This window comes from Apostichopus japonicus, chromosome 8 (assembly GCF_037975245.1).
Source record: "Apostichopus japonicus isolate 1M-3 chromosome 8, ASM3797524v1, whole genome shotgun sequence".
Taxonomy (NCBI): Eukaryota; Metazoa; Echinodermata; class Holothuroidea; order Aspidochirotida; family Stichopodidae; genus Apostichopus; species Apostichopus japonicus.
Window position 1 is genome coordinate 14,836,839 of NC_092568.1, and position 24,411 is coordinate 14,861,249.

General features: G+C 39.7%; 2 protein-coding genes across 4 annotated transcripts in view; one reads left to right on the forward strand and one right to left on the reverse strand.

Annotated features, from left to right (window-relative positions):
• The window catches only part of LOC139970681 (uncharacterized), a 97,022-nt gene extending 72,858 nt beyond the window's left edge, over positions 1-24,164 (reverse strand). For 2 of the 3 annotated variants that reach the window (XM_071976577.1, XM_071976579.1), the window contains exons 1-5: positions 11,622-11,720; positions 3,502-4,645; positions 2,926-3,125; positions 2,013-2,119; positions 1,118-1,281 (exon numbers count right to left, since the gene is read on the reverse strand). In XM_071976577.1, coding sequence (XP_071832678.1) covers positions 1,118-1,281; positions 2,013-2,119; positions 2,926-3,125; positions 3,502-4,531 — 1,501 coding nt within the window. In that variant the 5' untranslated portion in view covers positions 4,532-4,645; positions 11,622-11,720. Of the gene's footprint in view, positions 1-1,117; positions 1,282-2,012; positions 2,120-2,925; positions 3,126-3,501; positions 4,646-11,621; positions 11,721-24,145 lie in introns of those variants that run through there. The other variant, XM_071976578.1, reaches the window with a different exon arrangement.
• Positions 5,386-6,691, forward strand: LOC139971540 (putative nuclease HARBI1). Its single transcript, XM_071978104.1, has 3 exons — positions 5,386-5,565; positions 5,742-5,905; positions 6,406-6,691. Exons 1-3 carry the CDS (start codon positions 5,386-5,388, stop codon positions 6,689-6,691), a joined length of 630 nt encoding a protein of 209 aa, XP_071834205.1.
• Positions 24,165-24,411: the final 247 nt, after the last annotated feature.

A 24,411-nucleotide genomic window follows, 5' to 3' on the forward strand; every position in this document is an offset into this window, starting at 1 on the left:
AGTGGGAGTTAACAGTGTCAAGTTTTTGTTCTTTTGCACATGTTATACATATGAAGTTTCCATGTGCGAACTGATTTAATATATAGCACTAGTTTTCAAGAAAAAGCAAAACATTTGAACATTTTCTATAGCCTGTACAGGATATTTTATAATTATTCAAACTTAATCATTATGCAATCTTTGGGTATTTGATGTTAGTTAAAATGTTACGTCCATTTATCACTGTCCAATTAAAAGGTTTGTAAATCTTCTATGTAGTTTCTCAGCTCTCTATCAGGAGTGTTTCCTTTCATACTCTGAACAACAGGAAACTAACAGGAGACAATATGTTGAAGACAATGCTGTTGCCATCCAAAGGTCACAGGTTTATCTCACAAGAAGGTAAAAAGGGCGGTTCACATTTATTACCGAAAGCAACAGTGTACTACAAAACATTTCTCTCTAAAGCAACTTTACACAAACTAGACTGCAGACACACCTTTTTAAAAAACAAATTTTGAGAATTCAGCATGTTTAGTATTTATTTCATATAAGCAATCAATCTACTTATGGCACTGCAATTAATGTTGATACTAACAGTATCCTTGTGGCCTGTAGCCAAATGTAAGTATAGCAGATGATGAAGGGCATTTTGTAGTTAGTGTAAGCTGCTTTTAGGGTACTGTTGAGGGCTAACCAATGAAGCAACAAATTGCTTCAGAGAGAATCTCTTTCGTTAGATATTCAAATCACTGACACTTCCCTGACTTAATGTAACCTATTTTGTCAGGCTAAACCCTCTCTTACTCCAGGAAGTGGATCACAGTATATGATCTATGATGTCATCACCGTAGATGATTAATCTTTACTTTCTTATTACAATCTTCATGCTGATCCATCCCTGAAATGAGACACACTTGAGATGTTTCAATAGCTGTCAAAGTTCTCTGTATTCTGCTGTAGGCACAAGCAATCTTCAGTTTTTAAAATTCCCATTTTCCTCATTCAAAATGTTATACAGGTTTTTTTTTTCAATTTACAAATGTGAAAATTCTAACAACTGTTTCAAGCAATCCACTTCAGCCACCAGATTATCTCCAACAAAAGTCTTATGTAGCATAAGATACCAGAAACAAACCTAATTCATACACTTTCTCTCTCCATAATTCATCATGTGAAGCAATATAATTCCATCTCTTGCAAACTAGTCTAGCAGACATCAAATCATCAACTGAGAGAGATGAGAGCACATAGAGTAACAGCTTGTCTGAGAGACTATTAATGTTGTTACATTCTTCTAACCTGTAATGAAAAAAGGAGATGATAGCACAAAAGAGTAACAGGATGTCTTAGAAAAAATATTTATGTTGCTACATTCTTCTAATCTGTCATGAAAATATGTCACTTCATGTAATGAAACACAATGCAACTGCATCAACTTTTCTGTACAAGTCAGTCCAAAACAGAAACATTTTTACAAGAAATGTAGACAAATTTGGTAAAACATGTAACTGACATATCAGACAACAAAAAAGCAAGCCTCTCACAAGCAAGTAAAGATCACTACATGGGGTCTTTCATGATCTATGACCTACCTGAATAAATCATGTAAAAAGATTGGCACTTGATAATCAAACTTCCCTTGGGAAAGTTTTGGTGCCATTTACAAAGGTCTGATGTTCCAATGATAAATCCAAAGTACTAATTCCTCCCAAGCAGCAGACATGAACGTTGTTCCTTTTGAAAACCAGTGACCTCATGAATACCAGTCCAGTGCTCTATCAACACAGTGGGTGTGTATGTGTTCTTAATAAACACATAAGTGGTACAGAGTATGAAGTTAATTGTGAGGTGCACTTTTGGGGATATCACATTTATAATGTTTTAGACTTTGACCTCTATCAACCTCCATGACCTTTACTATGATAACAAAATTTGTGGCAGAAGTATGGTAGGATTCAATTTTTACTTCCTACTTTTTAATTCACCATAAATACTATTATAATCAGGTTTTGTTAGTTTCCAAGTCTTACCTCTTGGTCAAACATTTTGAAAAGAACTTCAAAAGGTCCTGATCACATAGCTTCAATAATCCAACCAAAAATTCAGTCTTCTCATGGTCTTCAATTGTATTCATCCACTGTAAACAACATAAAGCCAACAGGCTTGGTGACTACAGAATGCAATATTTATAGGAGAACCTTCAAAATTGTACACAAGATTTCAAATGGTCATCATTGTTGACAGCAAGGTTCTTGCAACAATGTGGACCGACACTTAACTGTTTACCTCAAAGGACCTTTGACCTCTGTAAAAAGCCACACGTTTCTGATAATCACTATTTAAGGTTGACAAATCTAAATGTGAAGTTCATCCAAGCTTCTGCAGTTGTTTTTGGCGCAAATGACTATTGACCTCCACACAAACCCATAGGGTTCTTGTAATTCATAAGGTTGATCTACATACAACATATATAAAGATCATTTATGCATTACATTGTTTGCTATTGTTTTCAAGGTTTGGAGCTCTGCCAACCTCAAATGAACCATGAAAACCACAAAAAGTAGATTCTGGTGCAAACTATGGCCAACTATCAAGTTTTACTATCACATGCTTTCAGAGTTACGAAGTTTACAAGCAAGGCATCGTAAACACGTACACAAACATGTTTTCACAAAGTCACCATCGCATAGATTCATTTTGGCTTTGACAAGGAATAAAGAACTATTTAGCATTGGAAATTACTAATGAGGGATACAGCAGTGAGTAAACAAAACTGCATAATCACTCACATGACAGGTTCAGAGAAAAATAAAAACATGGTGATGATATGAAACTCTGTTTTGTAATTCTTCTCAGTAAAATGCATTGCAACAACATGGTTTGCAAATCACAGCTCAGATTACCTGCAGTGTGAGGGTGTATCTTTATGAGCATTACAAATACCTGCCATACAGTTGCTAGCTGGTCCTTAAAATGCTGCTTCAAAGTCACGCTATTTGCTGGGAAAAGGGTGGGCTTCATGGCTCTACTCTCTCTGCTCCACATTCTAGATGGTTTATAGATATCTTGCACTGCAACTGGAATCCCTCCAATCTGACAGAGATCCTGCACCTTGCCTGTACGTAATGCCCTGTGATATGGACCTGAAAACAAGAGATTAAATAATCATCATTCGCTATATATAAAGTTGAAGACTTCTTTGATTATGAAATGCATATGATTTCCTATTTTCTCAAATGATTTCGGCGGCGTACTCCAATTAGAGTCAATATCATTATGCCCGTTTATTCTCCCTCAGGAAATGAGTATTATGCATAATTAAGGAAAAATGTGGAAAGAACCCATTTTTGACTTGAATGTAAAACTTACTCAAATACAGTTTACTTCACCTATGATATCCCACTCACACTGTACAATTTCCCCACACTAATACAGTAGTGTAATGCAAAAAGTTCAATTGGATCAACCAAATACTGTCAAGGATTTTTTTAAGCTAACAACTTAAGACAGCAAGCATACCTAGTTTTTCCAACTTTTCTGCAGAAAAGAAATCTTGGGTAGATGCTGTCAATGAGCTGCCTCTGGTTCTGTGTTTGTGACTGCTAACTTCACTCTTGGCTGACGATGACTTTGATGTAGCACATGACACATCCATTTGATGATTAAGACACCATGTAAATGTAGCGATTCTCCTGGACGACAGCTGCTGCAACAATGCATTTGCAGGGGGCCTATCAATACTACTAACTGTAGAGAATTTTGCTATATCAGAATTATTGTCAGGAGGAAAGGTGCCACACCTTTCATGGAATGAATGCCTTTCTGAAATTTGCTTTCTTTGGACAGAGCTTTTTCCACTTTTGTTGTCGTCACTTGTTAGTTCTGAATTTGAACTGATCTCCATTAATGGAGGTAAAACTGCTCTTGGTTGAGTACCAAGCAAGATAGTGTTGTCTAGATTATTTCTTACATATGAATTTTGGGAAGATATATCTGGTAATTTATTCTCTATTGCTATAGATGAACAAGAGAATGTATGGACTGCTTCACTGTGAACGCGATGATCTACAGTTCTTAAAGATGGTGTATTAATATCTTCAAATTCTTCTCCCTTTTTGAAGCCTTCATTTGACCTGAAAGTGCATTGTGAACTGATACTTGTACTTGCCATTTTCTGAAGAACTGATTGAATTACACCTTCAATGTATGTGTGAACAAACTTGTTCATTCCAGATTCACTCAATTTATCATCTGTATCTTCTAATGATGCAGGAAGAGTATGTTTAACTTCATTGCCCAGAAATCCTGAGTTCCTTTTGAAAATAAGTCTTGTCGGATACTGACCACAAAGAGATGTTGCAAAGTCTCGATGAAAGACAGGTTCTAAGGCTGTTGCTAAATATTCCAACTGTGTCCGGCAGCAACGTTCAGTAGCACCACAAAGTAAATGTTGTCTTTGCCATGGCATCCAAGACTCAAACCAACCACAGATACTTTTATACATTTGCCTGTGATAAAGGGAGTCATTTTTAGAATAGTGTGACATCATGTTTCATGAAAGCTGCAGAATAATTATGTTATCTCAGATTCCTTCCCTCACAGGTAAGTTAGTCATTTCTCTGCAAGCTTCTTATCCCTTGAATCAAACTGACCTGTTAGACAACTGAAATAGATTAAAAAAAACACACAATTATGTTTTCATCTGAGAACAATATTTTTTTCTCCTTACATTGAAACACAAAACACGAATCAACAAGGATTCCTGTAGTTATGCCAACTACTCAAGTTTAGTTTGGAATGATTACATGCACCAGTGCATCTAGACCACATGTTACCCATTCTTGTAACAAGCCTAAGTCACTGACTTGTTCTCGAGCCACACATTCTATTGACTTCACTTGATTGAATTGATAACCCAAATGATTGATTTCACTTGAGTCAAAACCTGAAATGACTTGACTAGGACTTGAGCATCACTTCACTCAAGTCAGACAAAGATTCTAGTCAAAGCAAGTCCATAGAAAGGTATGGAGTCTTCTTTGAAGGAAACCAGGGGCCTGTTTCACAAAGCACTAACTCGCGTCTTAGTGGTCTTAAGACGCATCTTAGTGAATAGGACTTGGTGCCGGTTTCACAAAGATCACTAAGTCTTGTACAAGACTTAGTCCACTCCTCACTAAGTAGCTTAACGGGACTTAGGGACTGATCTTAGTGTTTTTCTAGTCATGTGATCGAATTGGCGCCAATTTTAAGCTGCTAAGTCTGCACAAATTACACTATACACGAACGATATCAACCACAAGAATGGCTGCACTTCAAATGATCTTAGGCAAAAGAGTTGCTGCTGGACTACGCATTTTCCGAGAATGAAATTATCCTCTTGACAACTTCAATGATGAAGACATGTACGAGCGATATCGTTTCACGAGAAGAGGGTTGATGAGGTTGATGGACTTGCTCTCTGCGGGATTGAATCATCCAACCAAGAGAAGTCTTGCAATTGATGGACACTTACAGATATGCATCGCTTTACGCTTTTATGTGACCGGAACTGTACACACTGGTCACGGGGATCATCACGGAGTGAGTAAGGCGACTGCGTGTCGGATAGTTCGGAGAGTCAGCTCTCATCTGATCAGGATGAAGGGCGACGTCATTAGGTTCCCCACCACGCCACAAGAAGTCATGGCAACACAACGGGGGTTCAGCGATGTTGCAGGATTCTCTCACATTGTGAGTACAGTGACATTCTCCTCAAGGGTTCGCAACTTGGGGAGGATGCCTACGTTTATATAAACCGAAAGCGCGTCAAGTCCATCAACGTGCAGCTCATGTGTAACAGTCGTTACAAAATTACTAATGTTGTTGCCCGATGGCCGGGCTCTGCGCACGACAGCAGAATCCTGCAACATAGCAGCATTGGGCAAGAATTGAGGCCAGCAACAAACAAGGTATCCTGATTGGAGAGTGGATACCCACTGAAGCCTTGGCTGATGAACCCCATCGCAGAACCGCAATCACCTGCTGAAATCTCATATAACAGGTATGTAGGTTATGTCATGAAGGAGGTTAATTTGGGGACCAGTTATTTCTTCCATGATAAGCGGGTGGGGTCATCATTTATGGCCGGGGAGTGGGGGGTGGTGAAGTTTTAACCATATGTATTAATAGTTAATTTATATTCTAAAGAGAACAGCTGGGGCACTTTTCATTCTCGAAAGAGGCACTTTTTACATTTTCGAAAAAGTGGGGGAGATGCCCTGTTCCCCCACCCCCCCTTACCTTGCCCCTCCAGTTCCAACAACCCTGAATATCATTTACCATTAAAAGATTTAGTGACCAAACATATAACAGTTTGAGGTCGTCTGAATCCTGTTTAGAATTTTCTACCAATAGGAGTTCTCAATTCATCTCAAATCACAGAGCTCATACAAGAACTAGGGTATTCATCGAACAGGTCAATGGACAGCTCAAAATGAAGTTCCTGTGTCTCATGGTTGGATTACATGTTGGGCCCAAGCAAGCATGCAGAACGATTGTTGCATGTGCTGTCCTCTTCAATTTGGCTAAAGATATGCAGGAACCAGAACACGAGATGAACCAGCACCTTCCAGATAATCCACAGGCAGAGATCTACCCAGGGGCAGCTCCAGCCGCTGGATTAGCAATAAGGGCACAGATTGCTCAGGAAATTCACAACAGGCTGTAAACTACCTTTTACTGTTTCTGTGTTATAGTACTGGCAATTTTGAATTCCAAAAACATGATTACAAGAAAATTTAACTGAATTTCATTTCACAAAAAGCTGTGTTTATTTGCCTTTATTCGAAATCACCTCAGTCAATATGATACATGTTAGGAAATTTTGAGAAACTAATGTAACACATACTTTAAGAAATGGCATGTGCTTGTAACGTAACCACACATACAGTTGATCAAGGTAAGAGGGGTTCAACTTCTGCAATGAGTCAACAACCTTTGCAAGGATATATAAGTACAAGTATACCAAAAGGAATACAAACACAACAATTTCCTGGTAACCCTCAGGGTTAAATAAATATATTTACCATAAAGTAAAAGATGGATCAAGAGTACGAATATGCACAAATTAATTAATCAGTAACAGTCCACTAAATCTGCAGCCTTATATACAGTATATATATTACATGACAGTACTATGACAGATCACATTTCATGCATTTGTTTGTTTAATCACAACATTCAGGTGATAATAATAATTTTTAAAAAATACAAAGAGTTGCGAAAGGAAGTTTTCTAAAAAACCTTTATGGCTTAACGAGTAGAGCACTCCCTGCTTAACTTTGAAAATATACATAAATATATATCTCCACATTCAAAACCACCTGACCCTTGCTAAAACTTTCCCACCTTTCCCCACCCATAACTCCCAGCTATAAGCCCACCCTCCACTCAAAACCTCCCATCCCTACCCTCACCCAACAAATGTTGAAACTTTTGCCTGAAAAAAAATTGGTATTATTATGTGTATCCTCAAACAATTGATTGGATTTTTTTTAAATGCTAAAATTAAAATGAAACAAAACTGTTACCAAACTGCCTATCCACTAAAGAGCCTGTGTAAGAGAATGTGTAAAAGTAAGTTGGCCTAATGCTTCGATCCTAGCAGGATCTTCTTCACAGGCTGAATGACAAGTAACAGTAACAGAAGGGACAAATACACAAACAGAATACAGACAGGTTAATGAGCAGGATAAACACAAAAGAGATAGATGTAAGAGGATCAGTAGAAAAGGGAGGAAGAGAAGAAAGAAACCAACAAGGTGAAGAGGAGAGGTAGGAGGAGATAAACTGTAGCGGGACATAAAGAGGATTAAGGGAAGAAAGTAGGAGTAAACTAGAGAAGGACAAAGACAGAAAGGTGTGAAGGGAAAAAAGTGGGAGAGAGCTACTAGAAAATAGGTGACGGGGGGGGGGGGGAAGAGGAGTAGGGAGCAGAAGAAAGGTTAGTCATGTCTTTCCTGAATGCTGAGCCCATGACGTGGAATGATTCAAAGGCATTTCATCCACAGTCTCTCTCTGGTGATTCATACAAGGTCAGGATGGCTACCTAAGGATTCAATACCCTGTAGGGACATGTCATTAATTGTATGGTTGAGAAGGTTAAAGTGCTCTGCAACCGGGGTCTCAACCTGGGTGGTGTTGACTGTGACCATAGAACCACTTCTTGAGGGTGGTTTTGGTTCACCAACATATTGGATGCTGCAAACTCTACAAGAGATCAGATAGATGACATTAGAGATTGTGCAAGTGATGTGACCCTTGTATCTTTGTATCTCAAAGTACAATGCTGAATGGGTGTAGGGTTAGAATTTAGAGGTGGAACAGCAGCATGCACAAAAAAGCCTTAGTACTTGTTTGCCAGTTTAAACTATGACCTCTCCAGCTTGCACTAAAAGCTCAGTGTAAATGACCATTCTATGCAATTTCATATCAACAGTCATTATTTTTATTGAGTTATCTGTCTAAAAATTTTGAGCTGAATAAAATTAGCCAGATCTTTTAACAAGTCCATAGATTCTTCAAACTTCAATCAAAATTTGCAAGCCCCGCCCAACAGATTATGTGCCAATTGTTTTCCTAAATTCATCAGCAAACAAGTATTAAGACTTTAATTATTTTGGAATTTGATATTAGACCTGCAGATGTGTGGAAATACTTTTTAGGTGTCTTGCATGTTATTCAGCATGTCTACTAGACAGGCAGATTTGTCTTTGCAGATTTCATGCAGGACATCTAAAATGGAGCGGAGAAAAATTGTTTGTTCTTTTTTGGCTGCCAACTTAGTTCGCTGAATAGCCAAGAGCTCCTCCTGAATCTGGCATTGCCCTCACTGCTGCAGGTCGATTATGGAAACTCATCTGTGGTCTAAGTGGCTCTACTGGAGATGGCACAGATGGAGTTGACATGTTCCGATTCATCAGAATAGATGGTCTCCTGAAAAGAATTATTAAAAAGTAATAAATAAATGAAGGATTACCTTGCTGGGTGCACAAAACCAACAATGGGAGTGGCCCTACCACTTACAAGAGCCCAGGAAAAAACACATGTACTCGGGGGAATAGAGAAAATCTCCTGTGCTGGGTCTGCCATACACTGCCATACCACAGATTACCACTTTATTTAGTACATGGGCCCAGGTAGTAAATGGCCCAGGCCAGTGACGAGCTCTGCATAACTAGTGAAGATGTGGCGATACCCACCGGGATTGTTTGCAGGTCGATACATATGAGTTTAATGTAGGCTAATGTTCAATACCTATGAGCTTGCCATATCATCCTCAGACAATATGCCGCAAACCACCTCTTTGACTAGCACCCCCAGAACTTTCTCATAGAGAGGATCTTCCAGCACCGGGGGACCACCACCTGCAATAATAATATATCAGTTAAACTTCTCAAAGTACGTTGATTTTATGAAGTTATTATTATTACTATGGCCCTCTGTCAGAAAACGCTGGCCCCTGTCATGGAAGAATCACCCATTTTGTTGAGGAGAAAACATCAATAGTTGTATCATACAGTGCTTATGGCGTCATCTGGCCGTCCTTTAATTTAGAGGCTCCCTCTTGCAAACCCCTAAAATCTACATCCCTCAACAGAAGTGATTGGACATATAGGCATTAGCTAGCAATCGACAACCCTTGCCTCCCCCCCCCCCCCCCCTCCGCCTCCCCTTTAAATGTTGCAGCATAATGCATTCAGAAACTGCAACATTGATATTGGGAATGAGGTATGTCCCGTGTACTTGAACATGTCATATAATCTGACCTGTCTTGGGGGCTTTGTAGGTTTTGGCCTTGGGAGCCAAGTCTCTCCATTCTTTTCGGACCGTAGTCCACTCCCGTACTGGTCCTCCAACTGTTTGCAGGACCGCTGCTGCCTTCTTCCAGTTTTTTGTTGAGTATGATCAACGTTAAACAATACATGTTCATATTTCATCCAATAGCACCAGCACCAAAAAATGAAACCAACACTGACATACAACATGATAACAGGAGGCCTCTCCATAAAAAAATATAAATTTCAAACTTGGGCATCCATTAGAAAGCCAAGGAAAACAGAATTTGTTCAAGATATCACTCAAGACCAGTCATCTGACAACTTTTGAAGTGATATTTGAAGTGACAACTTTTGAAGTGATATTTCATGGCTTCCAACATTTCAAATGATATTTTAATAACAAAAATTAGGATTTAATCAGGCTATTGTAAAACAAAGTCTTGTGTAGCTGTAGCTGCAAAAACAAAACAAACAAACATACAGACAATTTGAACACAAAATGATTGCTGTGGAATTCACAAACCTTTCCTTCACCTTCTCTTCTTTACTGGACCCCTTCCCTCCAGTGCCAAAGAGCAGTGCCTTGTGAGTGGAGACAAACTCCACCAAAGTCAGTGTTTTCACCTTTGAGAAATCAGGGCACCGTTTTCGCTTTCCTGAAGAGGAATATTTGTTTGTGAAAATCAGGGCAACAAGATACAATGAGTGCTGTGATTACAATGAGTGCAATGATTTGACCACTAACTGTAATACTGACATACGACATCTTAGTCCTAGTACTAGCACAGTGAGTAGCGGTGTAATGTTAGTATTATTGTTAATGTCAGGTTAGGTCTATTGAACTAGGTTAGGCCTAATTTCTTATGGGACTGGCATACACGTTCAACAACCTACACTGTACTAGCCTAACAGCGTTCCTGTAAATAGGCTTGGCATATGTGAACATTCATGGCGGCAAAAGGTAAGTAGGTCTAGGCTACTAGGCCTACATCGCAGGCACAGTAGCCACTTGGGCACTGACGCCATAGCCTACCTAAGCCTGGGCCCATAGACTAGTTTTTGGCTTTGTAAAGTTGTAGCATGTAGGCTTTATAGCAGTATAACTAAGCCTTTGTAGGCTAGTAAAGTATCAGTAGTAACTTGAAACATGTCATGATCTGCCTTACGACTGTAATGCTAGCCCATACTAGCCTAGCCCTTGAAGAGGACTGTAGTGTGGGTTCCTCACAATCAGCCTTAGCGGCGTCCTGACTCGGATTTGGAAAACATAAGCATAGTAGTAGTAATAGTACTTCGTAGGCCATTGCTAACACTTGGCCTATGCTTGTGTTACGGTTAAAGTGCTAAATATGGTTACTAGGCTACTTGGTCCCATTACGTCTGCACTGTAGCTTATTAATAACAACGAAGTAGGCTCATTTATGTCTCGATAACTGCATGAGAAGCCTCTCCGTCTTTTTGACGTCAACATATTAATATTACATAAGATTTGGCCAAATATTGTGATTATAAAAGGCATTTTACTTGGTATAATTTACCTTTCCCATTCTCGCAATTGTAAAGTTCGTTCGTGCGATGAACTGCAAACAATTTTCGCCGTCAAAGGTCACAGCCTCGTTTATGTCAACAAAAATAAAATGTACGAATCTTAAGACGCGTCTTAGTGAAGTACAGTTTTGTGAAACCGAGATCCAAACAGTACTTTACTAAGACGCATCTTAGTGTAAGTCGAGTCCGCAGAGCACTAAGTCCTGTGTGGGTAAGTCGAGTTTAGTGAAACAGGCCCCAGGGAATTCAGTGCCACAACATAATACATACTCAGCAATAGAAATACTACGGTGCTGTGGCCGCTTGGATAAAGGTGGTGGAATTTGAAGCAAAGAGGCTTTGCAGCTGGGAGATTCTGGGTTCGATTCCTGGCCGGTTTTCCCATCTGCAATGACTTTCTAAATTGAAAAGATTCTGGAACTCTTTGAATTAAAATGTTGAATTGGAAGCCACCTGACGTGTAAGTTGTAATCCATAAGCCCTTGCAGGCTTCTCCCACATATAATAACTGCTGCTTATTATTATGATTATTATGAATATACTTTCTTGGTCCCAAACAACCACAAATACTATTATAACACCACAAAGTAACATATCTAGTGGTTTTTGGATATAACACTGACATCTAGGAGATGCTTTCTCTCTAAAGAAATACTTGTACTATGTTCAGATGATTTGCATATGGCAAAGGAAAGCTGGGCCTAACTTTGTGCTCAATAGCCCAGTGAATGAATGAGGTAGACAATCAATCTGTTGTTTGGTAGTTGATCATTAACTTTAGTCATCCAGTAGCTAATGTTGCATAGATCGTATTAATAAAGACAAGACCTAGTTGAAGCTCGTTCCATTTGTTTTAAGAATATCAGCAGTATCGGTAAGATGTACAGTTTGCTGACTCTTTAGGGTGGATCAAAATAAATGTTAAATAAGTGTGAGATAACAACAAGCCAACAATATAATTTACTGCTTAATATTTTTGTTCTAGTAAAAAATATATGTTTAATGTCAATATTTATTTAAGAATTATTACAGTACTATAACCTATTATTATTATTACAATGTATTTGATAGAGCGCTCTACAAAAGATCACAGCGCTTTACAGAACCAAAAATAAACTATGTACACAATAAAAACAACAACCAATCTTAAACACAATAAAAAAATACAAACATTACTGCGCAGTAAATAAATATGTTTTCATGAGACCTTTGAAGACCGAGACGGAAACTGCACAGGAATACCCACAGGCAGCTGGTTCCAGAGAAGGGGGCTAATAATTTGAAAACATTTATCACCAGTTTTACGCTTTGAGTGTGGAATCATGAGTCTGGTAGTATCAGATGAGGAGCGGAGTCTACGTCTCAAACCATCAACATTACTTAGAGGAGCTTTATACAAAGAAAGAAAATCAATCAGATAGCTGGGAGCCTCACCATGCAGAGATTTAAAAACATATTGGACATAATGCTCTCCTTAAAGACCAACTACTGTATGGAGACTTTTCGATGAACATAAAATCCCACCTGCATGTATGTAATGCTTAACTCACTCCATAATAATAATAATAATCATAATAAATAATTTTTATATAGCGCCAAACAAACTATGAAATAATTGTAATAGCGCTTAACAAAATAATAGCAATTATAACATATATGCCTTGGTGAATTAGATACGTTTTGAGTGCTGATTTGAAACTGTTCACAGTATTGCATATTTTTATATGTTCTGGAAGTGAGTTCCACAGAGGCACAGTGCACTGGATGTGAATGTTCTCAAGCCATAAGTCTGTGTTTTTACTCTAAGAATGAGTAACATCAGTGATGAATTAGAGCGAAGTGAGCGGGGGATGATGGTCGGAGCTGTAACAAGTTGGTGAGGTACAGTAGCTTGGTCCTACATTGTGCATAAATTTGAACACCATCAGAAGTAGTTTGTAGTTGATTCATTCACGTATCCGGAGCCAGTGGAGTTCGATCATGGTAGGGGTACTGTGATCATACTTCCGAGTTCTAGTAACGAGACGTGCGGCGGTGTTTAGTACGAGTCGGTTGTAGCCTGTCCATTTTACAATTACATTGCTGTGATTAACTTTACCAATTTCGGACATTAAATACAAGAAAAATAGGAAGAAAAGTCAGCTTTTTAGGAAACCTATTTCAGACATTCTTGAAACATTCCTAAGACATCAGGTGACCATGTGACGTCATCTTTCGTATACCGCACTCACAACAATACGTTTAGTGTGTAAAGTTGTATACTTTACGATATTACTCCTTTTCCCCCGAAATGCCACAATTCTGTGTTGTTGGAGATTGCAATTATACTGTACCTAGGCCAACAAAAGCATCAGCTTTTTTAGCTTTCCGAATAGAAGAACCAACGTAAGACGCCGTAGACTTTGGATCAATTTTGACTTTGCAGCACCTGGAGTATCTCATGCCCATGAGTCCACATGCATAACCCTGCCTCTGTGTATGCTGCAAAGGTCTCATTCTGCGAAACTTATATATCTTTCCACAGCTGTGGCGGACATAGCTAATGTGAAATGACCCTATCAAGTGTCCTCGTAAACATGCCTTCGACGTTCTTACATGAAACATTATATCACGCAATTGACATTTAAAGGTGCTGAAATCGCCTAAGATCACTTTACTATGCACCACATGGAATAGGTTGGCTATCATACACAGTAGCATTGTTGAGTGCCCTCTAGTGGCCACAAGGCCTCCAATTGCGTGGTGTTTTCTTTGGCACTATGCAATGGTGACGCCTAGTTACTACTACAGGGTTGAATAATTAGTTTCAGTGATCGTCGGTTGAAGGGTATAGACAAATATTCAAGTCGATGAATCCAGTGGTATGGGCTGTTTGGTGAAGTCAAAGCTCCCTTGGGGTTGCTTTTCGTCTCCCCCGCCAGTTCGACGGAAGCCGAGAAATATTTTAGTGCATTGAGGCTTTTCAAGACGTACATGGCTACAGAGCACCATGGCTCAACAGAGGCTGAACCATGTGATGGTGTGCCATATTCACCGCCAACGTCTAGCCCAGTTGAAGCCTGAGGAGTTAGCAGAGAAGTTCTTTGGTTCCTCGGATTACAGACGCCGCATCTTCGGGTGATTCCAGAAGAAAACTAGTGCACTCCGTCATTATCATAAGAATTTCCGACTGTCGCACTCTAGTTTATCTAGACCTATTCATTTATTCCTGTGATTGTGCATGACTTAAAAATTGAAAAATTACGGTCAAAATTGACCTATAATCAGACATATTTACCACGTTTTCCTTGCCACTTTGAGATATTGTACAGTATCTCGCAATCTTTTACTCCACGAATAAAACTTAGCATGATTTTGAATACTCCCCCCAAAAAATGCCTAATAGAACGTCATAGACGTAGGAGCCCAATTTGATTTGGGGGGGGGGGGCTGTAACGACTTGCCCGAAAAATATAACCAAAAGTTATTATTGTGCACATATCATATAGGCATGCATCAGTTTTTACATCGCATGCCAATAACATACAATCATTTTCCTTTTTATTGGGGAAGTTGTTACAATATTAATGGTAATAATAATATCAGTTTAACCACTGAAAAACAAATTGCAAATTATCTTTCTTTCAGTACCTTAGGTGCCCGAAAAGTTATCAGCATATTGCCTGAATTTTCACAAAATATTTGGTTGGGGTGGCTAATAAGTTTGTGAAATGAGTGCCAGTGGGTACGAATGTATCGAAAAAAGTTCAGAACAAAAGTGCAGTCGCAATTGATGGGGTGTCTGACTGACACTGACCGTATCGTAGACGAGTAGCGCGAGGGTGGGGGGTACAAGGCAGCAGTTGGAGTTTTCGGGCTTTAAAACCCATCCAGTTGGTTTTTCAGCCACTACACCCCTAATCATCAGGCCTTAGCTACGTCCCTGGGTACACGGTGGTTACATAGTATGCTCCGACCAGAATTCACCCGGTTACCAGATGCAGATCCACCTAGCAACTGAGGTAACTTGCGTGAGGACTCCAACGAACAACAACTGATTTATTGTGATGCCTTCATCACTTTAGCCACCACTCACATGGGACCTATTCTAAGTCTGACAATACATGCGCATGTGTCAGGTCCTGAAAATATAATTAAAGTGGTTTGTCTTGCCATATTTGTTTCAAATTTCATAGAAATGTATTCTCGTAGACCTAGCAAACATTTTAAACTGACACAGTCCCATCGGAAGTGTGTCACGGGTGGCATTAAAAGTCATTGGTGATTTAACATGCTGGCGTATGACGACTTTTGGCCAAATTTGCGCTAAGCTCACTATACGAACTCGGATCTGGGCTGTGCCTAATTAGTGAGTTACTTAAATTATTAATAATGGCGTATGAGGAAATGCACCATTTTGTGGTATGACTCCAAGGACGGCAAGTCGAGAAACTCACATGCAATCGCGGCTGATAACTTCCTTTGCCTATATGTCTGGGGACATTTTGGGACGTCGTTCCTATAGGCCTATATCTGTGGCCCTGGGGTCATTCCTTGACCCACTTGGTGCAATATAATGTGCCCATTTCGAAGTAAATTTATTCACAGATTGTTAGTTGTCATGAGTTCGAACAAATGAGGGGTATGCTATCCTGAAACATAGGGCAAAATGGGGCTGGTGTTCCAGTTTGCCGCATCATTTGTCAACTGGCACTGGGTTCTAATGTGCATGATAATTGCAATCACTAAAAAAAGAATAATCCACCAAAAATTAAGGTTGCATGAACTTCATTGCAGATTTCCTGAGTGACGAATTTGTAATTTTCTCCTGAAATCTCGCAATTAGATGGCTGCTATCCAGCCTGGCAAGTGCCGTTTTCTCGGTACGCTGCGCGCCAACCAATGGTGGCGCTCCTCTTAGATAGTACTTAGGGCCGGAAGACTCAAATTGATTACGTCTCCCCTACGTTTCAAATCGGATTGACGCCCCTGGTGGGATGCCCTCTAGAATTTGAGATAATATGTCACAAAGTATTTGACTGCACATTCTGAAAAACTGGTCTGGGTTTATACTAGTGAATTTATTCAACAATTTGTGGTATGGTGACACTGCACTTATTAAGTTGGCTTATTTAGACGACACTGGTATGACGCTAGTTGTGAAACCTTTGACCTGTACTACAGACTAGTGGTTGAATATAATAGTCTACAATGGCATAAATCCACTAGGATTCCAAGTGATGTAAGAAATCACAACCCAAAATACAGTAGGTGACTCAATTTGCACAATGACGAATATCCAGCTGAATGTGTGTATAAGGCCTAAACCAATAATAATGGAGCACAATACCATATGTTTTCATAACTGAGTTATTACATGCCTGTTAAGTGAAAGGAATCTCCCTGTTCTTATGATCTTTGCACTGAGGTGGTGAAACACTCACTAGTATTGGACTTTTTATAGGCGAACCAGCAGAATTTGTCGCAGCTATTCGCTGGCTTGCTCGTTTTCTGAACATGGTATGCCACATTTTGCGGCTTTAGCTCAAAAGGTGGTTCAATACCAACACTTGCTGCTTCTTTTGCCATCCGTATTTTGTGCGGGAGATTCCTTGCGGAATCGGGATCGGCTCTGCATGGGTTATATGGGCGAATCAATTGTTTGGTCTTCTCCACACCTTGGTGTCCCTCATTCGCAATTTTTAAAGCAGCATTTTGCGTCCTCGACTATGATATATCTCAACCTCACTGACTCCACTATGCCATAACGACATACATAACTAGCTTATCTATTTATATTTTACTTCAAATGGTGGCATAAAAGTCAAAAAAAATTGCAACTTTCAACTTTGTTGTTCTCCAAGATATTTTCCGTTGGGAACCCAATAAACCTCGCCCATCATATGAATATTTAAACACTACGAACGTCATTGACAGATACGTAATATAACACCACGCTTGATTTGTGTACAGTCTATATGGCAGTTGTACCAGGGAGTTGCATAACAACTCCCAACGCAAAGTCTTGAATCTATTTTTAGCAACGGCTCATAACTAAACCTGCATCTCTGATTGGTTGAATTCAAACTAGTGGGTTTGGGAACTGAATGCGATTTAATTTTCTATGTGGAATACTCGCCAATTAACGTTTTTGGCAGGGAAAAACTTGGCTAATATCTTAATTTGCTGTTTTGTGATTTGATGTATGTAAAAAACTCGATGGACATGTCAAAAAAGTAGAAAACGGCGACCAAACGCAAAATGCTCATGAATAAACATACTATTCACTGATTGGTGGAATTCAAACTAGTGGATTTGGAGATATGAAAACTTTGTCGAGGACACTTTTACTCATTATCGATATAAATCGTTAATTACTCGCTAATTAACGCTCTTGGCAGGGTGAAACTTGGATGGTATCTTAGTTTGCTGTTTTATGATTGATACATGTAAAAAAATCGATGCACATGTTAAAAAGGTGGAAAAAAGCGACCCAACGCAAAATGCTGCTTTAAAATGTCTTGTCTCAACACTTTAGGTATGACAATACGATTGTCCCGAAGATGTGACTGTTAGTTCATCTTTGACTTTATGCAACTGGCTCAGCTCATGCTTCACATTGGTGCTTGCTTTTTCTAGTTCCTTGTGCCATGAGTTATTCATGTGAGCCCGTTTGCAGCTTTGCAGGGCCTGATCTTTGTCCACAGCCCTTTGGATCGCTTCCATTTTGACTGCCTTTGGTAACGCGTTTGTTAGAACAAAGTTCAGGTGTTCCTCAGTGTCTACAGTAGTTCTGAATCCGTAGTGGACCACGAGTGTCTGGAGAGATAGTCCGCTGGATTACTCTTACCGGGTCGGTATTCCACACATGATACGAATACTGCTGAAGTTTCAAGATTCACTTTTCGATGCGAGCAGACGGCTTTGAATATGCATGGTTGAACAACGGTACTAGTGGTTTGTGGTCTGTCACAAAGGTGAGTTTGCTTCCAAATACGTAGAGATGGAAATGGAGACATCCCCACGTTACTACTAACGCCTCCCGTTCTGTTTGCGAATATCTCTGTTCGACTGACGTTAGAGATCGACTAGCAAGCGCAAAAAGATGTGATTTCTTGTTACCCTTGTCATGCTGCACAAGCATGTCACACAAACATCAACATCTAACTCATCTAACTTACAATGATCTGTAATCGACTCTTTGATTAGTTTCAAGGCATTTGCCTGAGACTGCCCCCACACCCAGGGAACACCTTCTTTGGGTTCTGAAATGGTGGCTACAGTAACTGCAGAATAAAATGCGAACAGTACGTTGCTAGACCTAAGAAGCTACGGACTTCATCCTTTGAGGTTGGGGGTGCTGCATTTTGGAGAGCCTTGACTTTTTCAGGGCTTGGAGACACACCATCAGAGCTGAATGTGTTCCCAAAGAACTCAATTGAGGTTTTCTCAAACTGACATTTTGCTCTGTTCAATGTCAAGTTCTTTTCGCGCAATCTTTGCAAACAGTTGGTTAAGTGAAGCCTGTGTTCATCTACATCTTTCGCATCTAGACCAAATCATCATCACTTATGTTAATTACTCCTGGGAGCCCTGCTAATGCTGACTATATGAGATTCTGAAATTGCTCTGCGTCGCTATATTGACTCCGAAGTTTAGGCGTTTGAATTGAAATAACCCAACATGGGTTGAAAAGACAGTTAAGTATCTGGAGTCTTTATCAAGCTCAACTTGATGTTACCCACTGTTGAGATCAAGCTTAGAGAAGACCTTTGACCCATTTAGGTTTGTGACAATGTCATCTATGGTTGGCGTGACATGTCGTTCCTGTTGGATAGCTTTATTTGGGGCGCGCATGTCAATACAGAGGCAAATTTCACCTGGGCTTTTGGGCTTGGCTACTACCCGAATTAGGGATACCCATGGAGTACTGTACAGTAGGTTGATCAGTTACCCTCTCAATGATATCCAGTGCCTCTAGGCGTTTAATTTCCACTTTCTTTCATACATGAAATTGAATGCACCTATGCAGTTGTGTTACAGGTTGGATGTCCTGATTGACATGTAATTTGCAAGTCGCATCAGCTAATTTGCCAATTACCTTCAAAACGATCTCTATATTGCTTGATAACTTCATCCACAGTTAGCATTAGCGGGGTGTCAATGTTGTAACAAACATTGATTAGGTTAAGGGAAGTGGCACTCCGAAAGCTTAGCAATGTTTCGCGCACTGATTTTGCCACGAAGAATTCGTCTGAAATTACTGTATCCTTATATTGTATTTTGGTACAAAATTTACCCAATACTGGCAGTGGGTGTTTTGCGCCATATATGCAAAAGTTTTAGTGGACACCTGCTGCAGGTTACTTTTGTGGTGTAGGCTTTCATACACCATGTCACTCATGACATTCAATGTTGAGCCTGTATCAATAACCACGCAAATTTGATTACCACCAACATTCAAGTTAACGGTAGGGCATTTATCAATGCCTGTACCAACTTTGAATGTGTTCTCATGGTCCTCGTTCTCCTGTGGGTTATCCACATTTAGGACCACATTCACTTGCCTGGGGGTGTAGTTATTGGGGGTGCATTTATTTTTACTGCTACGACAATGTTTTGCAAAGTGGTTAAGTTTTTTACATGAATGACATGTTTGCCCCTTTGCTGGGCAGTCTTTATCAACGTGTGGGTATACACACCACCACAGTTGTGACATTTCTGGTTTGAACCTGATCTTTCTTGCCAACTCCCATGCCTTGCATTGCTAGTTTTATGAGAGTTATGCTTGTCCTTATTTTGAGTGTATCTTTTGCGTGAGATGCTACTTGCTTGTGGCAGAGACTCACTGGATAAATTGGTAATATGTCTCATTTGATCCGACGCCGCTGTAGCCGTTTTGACTAGCATAATCGCCTTGTCGAGTGTTAGGTTTTCTGTTCTCAACAGTTGCTGCTTGATGCTTGCATCGGTCAAGCCCACAATAACTCGATCAAGAATAAGAGACTCCTTTAACGTTCCAAACTCACATGTGTCCGATAAAGACTTTAACACGATCACAAATGCATCAATACTTTCCCCTTCTTGTTGAATGCGTGAATTAAATACATACCGTTCACATGTAGTATTTTTCCTACCCTTACAGTGCTGCTCGAATTTTTCGATTACTTCATCAAATTTCTTATTGTCACCCGCCGAACCGTATGTGAATGTGTTATACGTATTCACAGCATCTTGTCCAATATTCAGACACTAAAGTTGCCACACAAATTTCATCACCTTTGTCTGAAATTCCAGTCGCAAAATTTTGATAGAACTTGGTCCAGTTCTGCGAAAAATTAATATCGTTCATGTTTAATGGCTGTGGACCTGGTATACTGAACGAAGCCACGTTCAATGTATAGGGGAAACGTTACCGGTAATGCACACGAAAATGTTCCAATTTCAATGCACGCAATGTTGAAATAAACGTCCAATTTTGACATCGTCGCCAATATAAAATCGCGTCCTCGTCGCCAATATAAAATCGTGAGGGCGTGGATTGATAAGGGTAATGAATGATTCAGAACACCGAATGACATATGAGATAATGCTGTTGTATTTAAGCCAGAATCCAGAGTCCTTTAGGTCAGAGGTTATATTTACATGTGCATGCAAGTATATGATTAAACACTACAGGTTAGTTCTGTAAAAACGCTTGTGCTCACTAAGCTGCCTCGGTATGTTGTCTACTGTACCTACAGTACTTTTGCCAAGATGGTCAAGTCTTCAGACGTTGCTGTTGCCACTGAGAGATTTTATCCGCAATTTTGGATAATTGATCAAGCGTGGTATTGTCGGTGCAAGATGCAAGCACTATGTTGACATTTGCCGGCAATCTTTCCAGGAGAAGCTGCTTGACTGGGATCAAATTCTCTAATTTTCACGCGCCTAACAATTGCTGCATGTGGTGCAATAACTGCGAGGACTTTCGGTCTCCAAGCGTGACCTGTTTAATAGCTTTTCAAGTACTGTGTTCTGATAAAGCAGTGCATTTGGTTAGGGTTTCCTTCAAGAGAGTATTGTATGGGTCTTTGGCGGGCGGGGTGAAAAGTAACATCTCTCACTTCTTGCTCTATGCTGGGCATTAGCAACGAAACATATGAATACCTTGTAGACTGGGCCGTAATTTTCCTTGTGCTAAATTGGGCTTTAACCTGCACAAACGATAGCGCAAGCCATAGCAGAGGATCGTCAGGCCAATTGGGCGGAAGCTTATAAGGCTAACATTAATACTGATCGTGGGTTCCCTGTGTGGTTAGGAACACTGGGTTGGAAAATACAGAGTGGAACGGCTAAATACCAGAGAAAATGTGGGTCTTTCCTCCCTTGAATAATCCATGCTTTTGTCTGAACCTGAAGCCATTATAGTGTAAAACCATAAAGTCTTATTGACTCTTGAATCAACTCAGGGTCCCCAAATTGGTGTTATGGGTAGTAGGTATTATGGAAGTAATAATAATTAGTCATTCATTAAACTGCAACTCACCAAATCATAATTTAGATGGCCTCCTTACTATTTACAGCAGTTCTCCCAAAAAGTCCAAAAATAAAAAAGTCCAGTACGAATATATAAATGATTTAAAACAATACAAGTTATGAAAATCAATAACGAAGATTGTGAATTTCCAGTAAAGGAAAGATTAGTATGTGGCGAGTGCAAAGTTCCAAGGACATGTACATATAGCAATGATGAGAGGATGTTATATAAACCTCTATGTCTCGCGGAGCCACATGGAAAAGTGATCATGAATTCCCTTTCTCTGAAATACTAGTCATTCATGACTCAGAGGGATACACCAGAAGAACTACAAAATTGTGAGGGTGTACTATCGAAAAAGCAAAAACTATCGTGATAGTATTGCATCACTTCAAACCTCCTATTTGAGTTCAACAAGTATATATTGGTTGGACAAGACACTTTCAATTCAAATTAAACAAGAAAAATTATGTGCAACCAACAAAAACAAGGTCTTAGGCAGTGTTGGAAAACCTTGTTCAATTTCCCGCGAACACACTGCCGATTTCTCGCCGGTGTTCGCGCATCGAACGCGCATTCCATGCGAGCATAATGGCGTGGGGTCCAGGGGCCGCCTTAGGGCCCTGGTGGGGTCAAGGGGTAGAACCCCTTGTGGGGATCCTGGGGGTGAAAGCCCCTGAACATTTTTGGTATAAATTTGCGTGTCTGGCGATGCTAAATTCGCAGTTGAGGATGCAAAATATTGACAACTTTTTTAATTTAAATTGTCAAAACTGATGAAAATTTTAAAATGACAAGTACTTAGCTATATTATGTTATAAAATGAAAAGAGATTTAATCTGTCTTTCAATCTTTATAAAGTGCAACTTACAGAACTTCCGATATTATGAAAACAAACAACATTCGGCAAAGCCCTGTTTCTAGACTGCCTAACAATGAATAGCGTGCACTATGCTTACAACTGTGCAGTGTTTAACCCTACCCAACTACCACGATACATGTGCTGCGAATTTTCCCAGGTACCTTGTCAAACATCTCTGAGCTCATCCCTTGTCTAACACCTGTTTGTTAACATTTTTTGGCACGTTGCCAGGGAACTTTTTTAACAGTCTAGTGAATAACTTGTACATTGAGTATAAACTCATCGCGAATGCAAAAAAACGATGCGGGATTTCCAGCAGACAAATGTTTTCTTTGCAGGATTACTGAGTCAGTTGAAGGGAATCCTGCACCTTAGTGGGAAACACTTAACTGAAGTCAAATTCATACGAAAGAAAACGTTTACTAACCAACAACCTTCCCGCGCTGGGCCGTGGGTGTCCGTGTGATACGCTGAAGCTTGTGAAATATTGTAAGTGGGTTGGGGACACATCATTACTCGTTGGTATTGTGACTAAAATTGCGAGCACACTCTCTGAACATTTTCCTTTTGTTTGTGAAACTTTTCTTGTGAAATTTTACTTTTTGTTATTTTACAGATATACTTTTTTTGTCCTTTGTGGGGTTTTTTTATATTTTTTTCCACCTGTTTTTATTCTATTTTTTCCCCGATTTTTTGTTCGCCAGCCAGGCTGGATTTCCTGCGAGTACGCGGAATTTCCCGCAAACCTAGTTTGGACGGTTCGCAAGGTTTTCCAGCCCTGTTCTTAGGAATGCAGCTTCCAAACTTTATATGGAAGCTTCAAGCCATCTACTGATTCAAACGTTTGATGACTGAAATGTTCAAACATAAATGAACCCTAAAATGAAAAACCAAATTAAGTGACACTGTAGGGTTCCTGTACTAGCCTATTGCCATGATAATTCACTCCATTGTTAATTGACTGTATCTTAGTAACTAGTCTAAACTGACCTTTCTACCATGCTGCTGGCTTAAAGTTTAACATAATATTTTTGGGCTGGTATTACATGTCCAAAACAAAATTAAATACCCAAATGCATAAACGATAAAGCAACCAGCCTACTACTAGTACTATTTTCCAACATGTTGAGCTTGTTTCCTTTGTGAATTTAAAAGTTCTCGCTGACATTCTTACCTGATAGTTTCATACCTCTATATATATCATCTTAATAGGCGTAGCTAGATGAAAAAGTCAACTACAATTTGGGTACACTACACTCGTAACGGCCTATGTAGCCTACCCGTGCCTAGTCTAGGCCTAAGTCTGACGTTAGGACTTGGCCTACATGCATAGTAACGTACGCTGTGGCATGTTTATTAATTTACAGTCAAATGCCATTTCTCATGATATCAATCACAAATCTGAGATCAAACATTACAAATGAAGACACTTACTTATAACCCAGTTGGTATTGTGTCTTTTATCAAACCATTAAACGAGTATACATCAGGCGCGTATCCAGGATTTTCTAACCCGGGGGGGGGGGGGGGGCGAATTACTATCTAAGCGGAGCGCCACCATCGGTTGGCGCGCAGCGTACAAGAAAATTTCTGGTTTTGATACCACCCAGATCACCGGAAATGGTACTTCTCGGCCTTGAAATGACCAACCAGATGTACACTTTGCCTGAGAACGAAGTATTTCCCAATAGTTTTTTTTT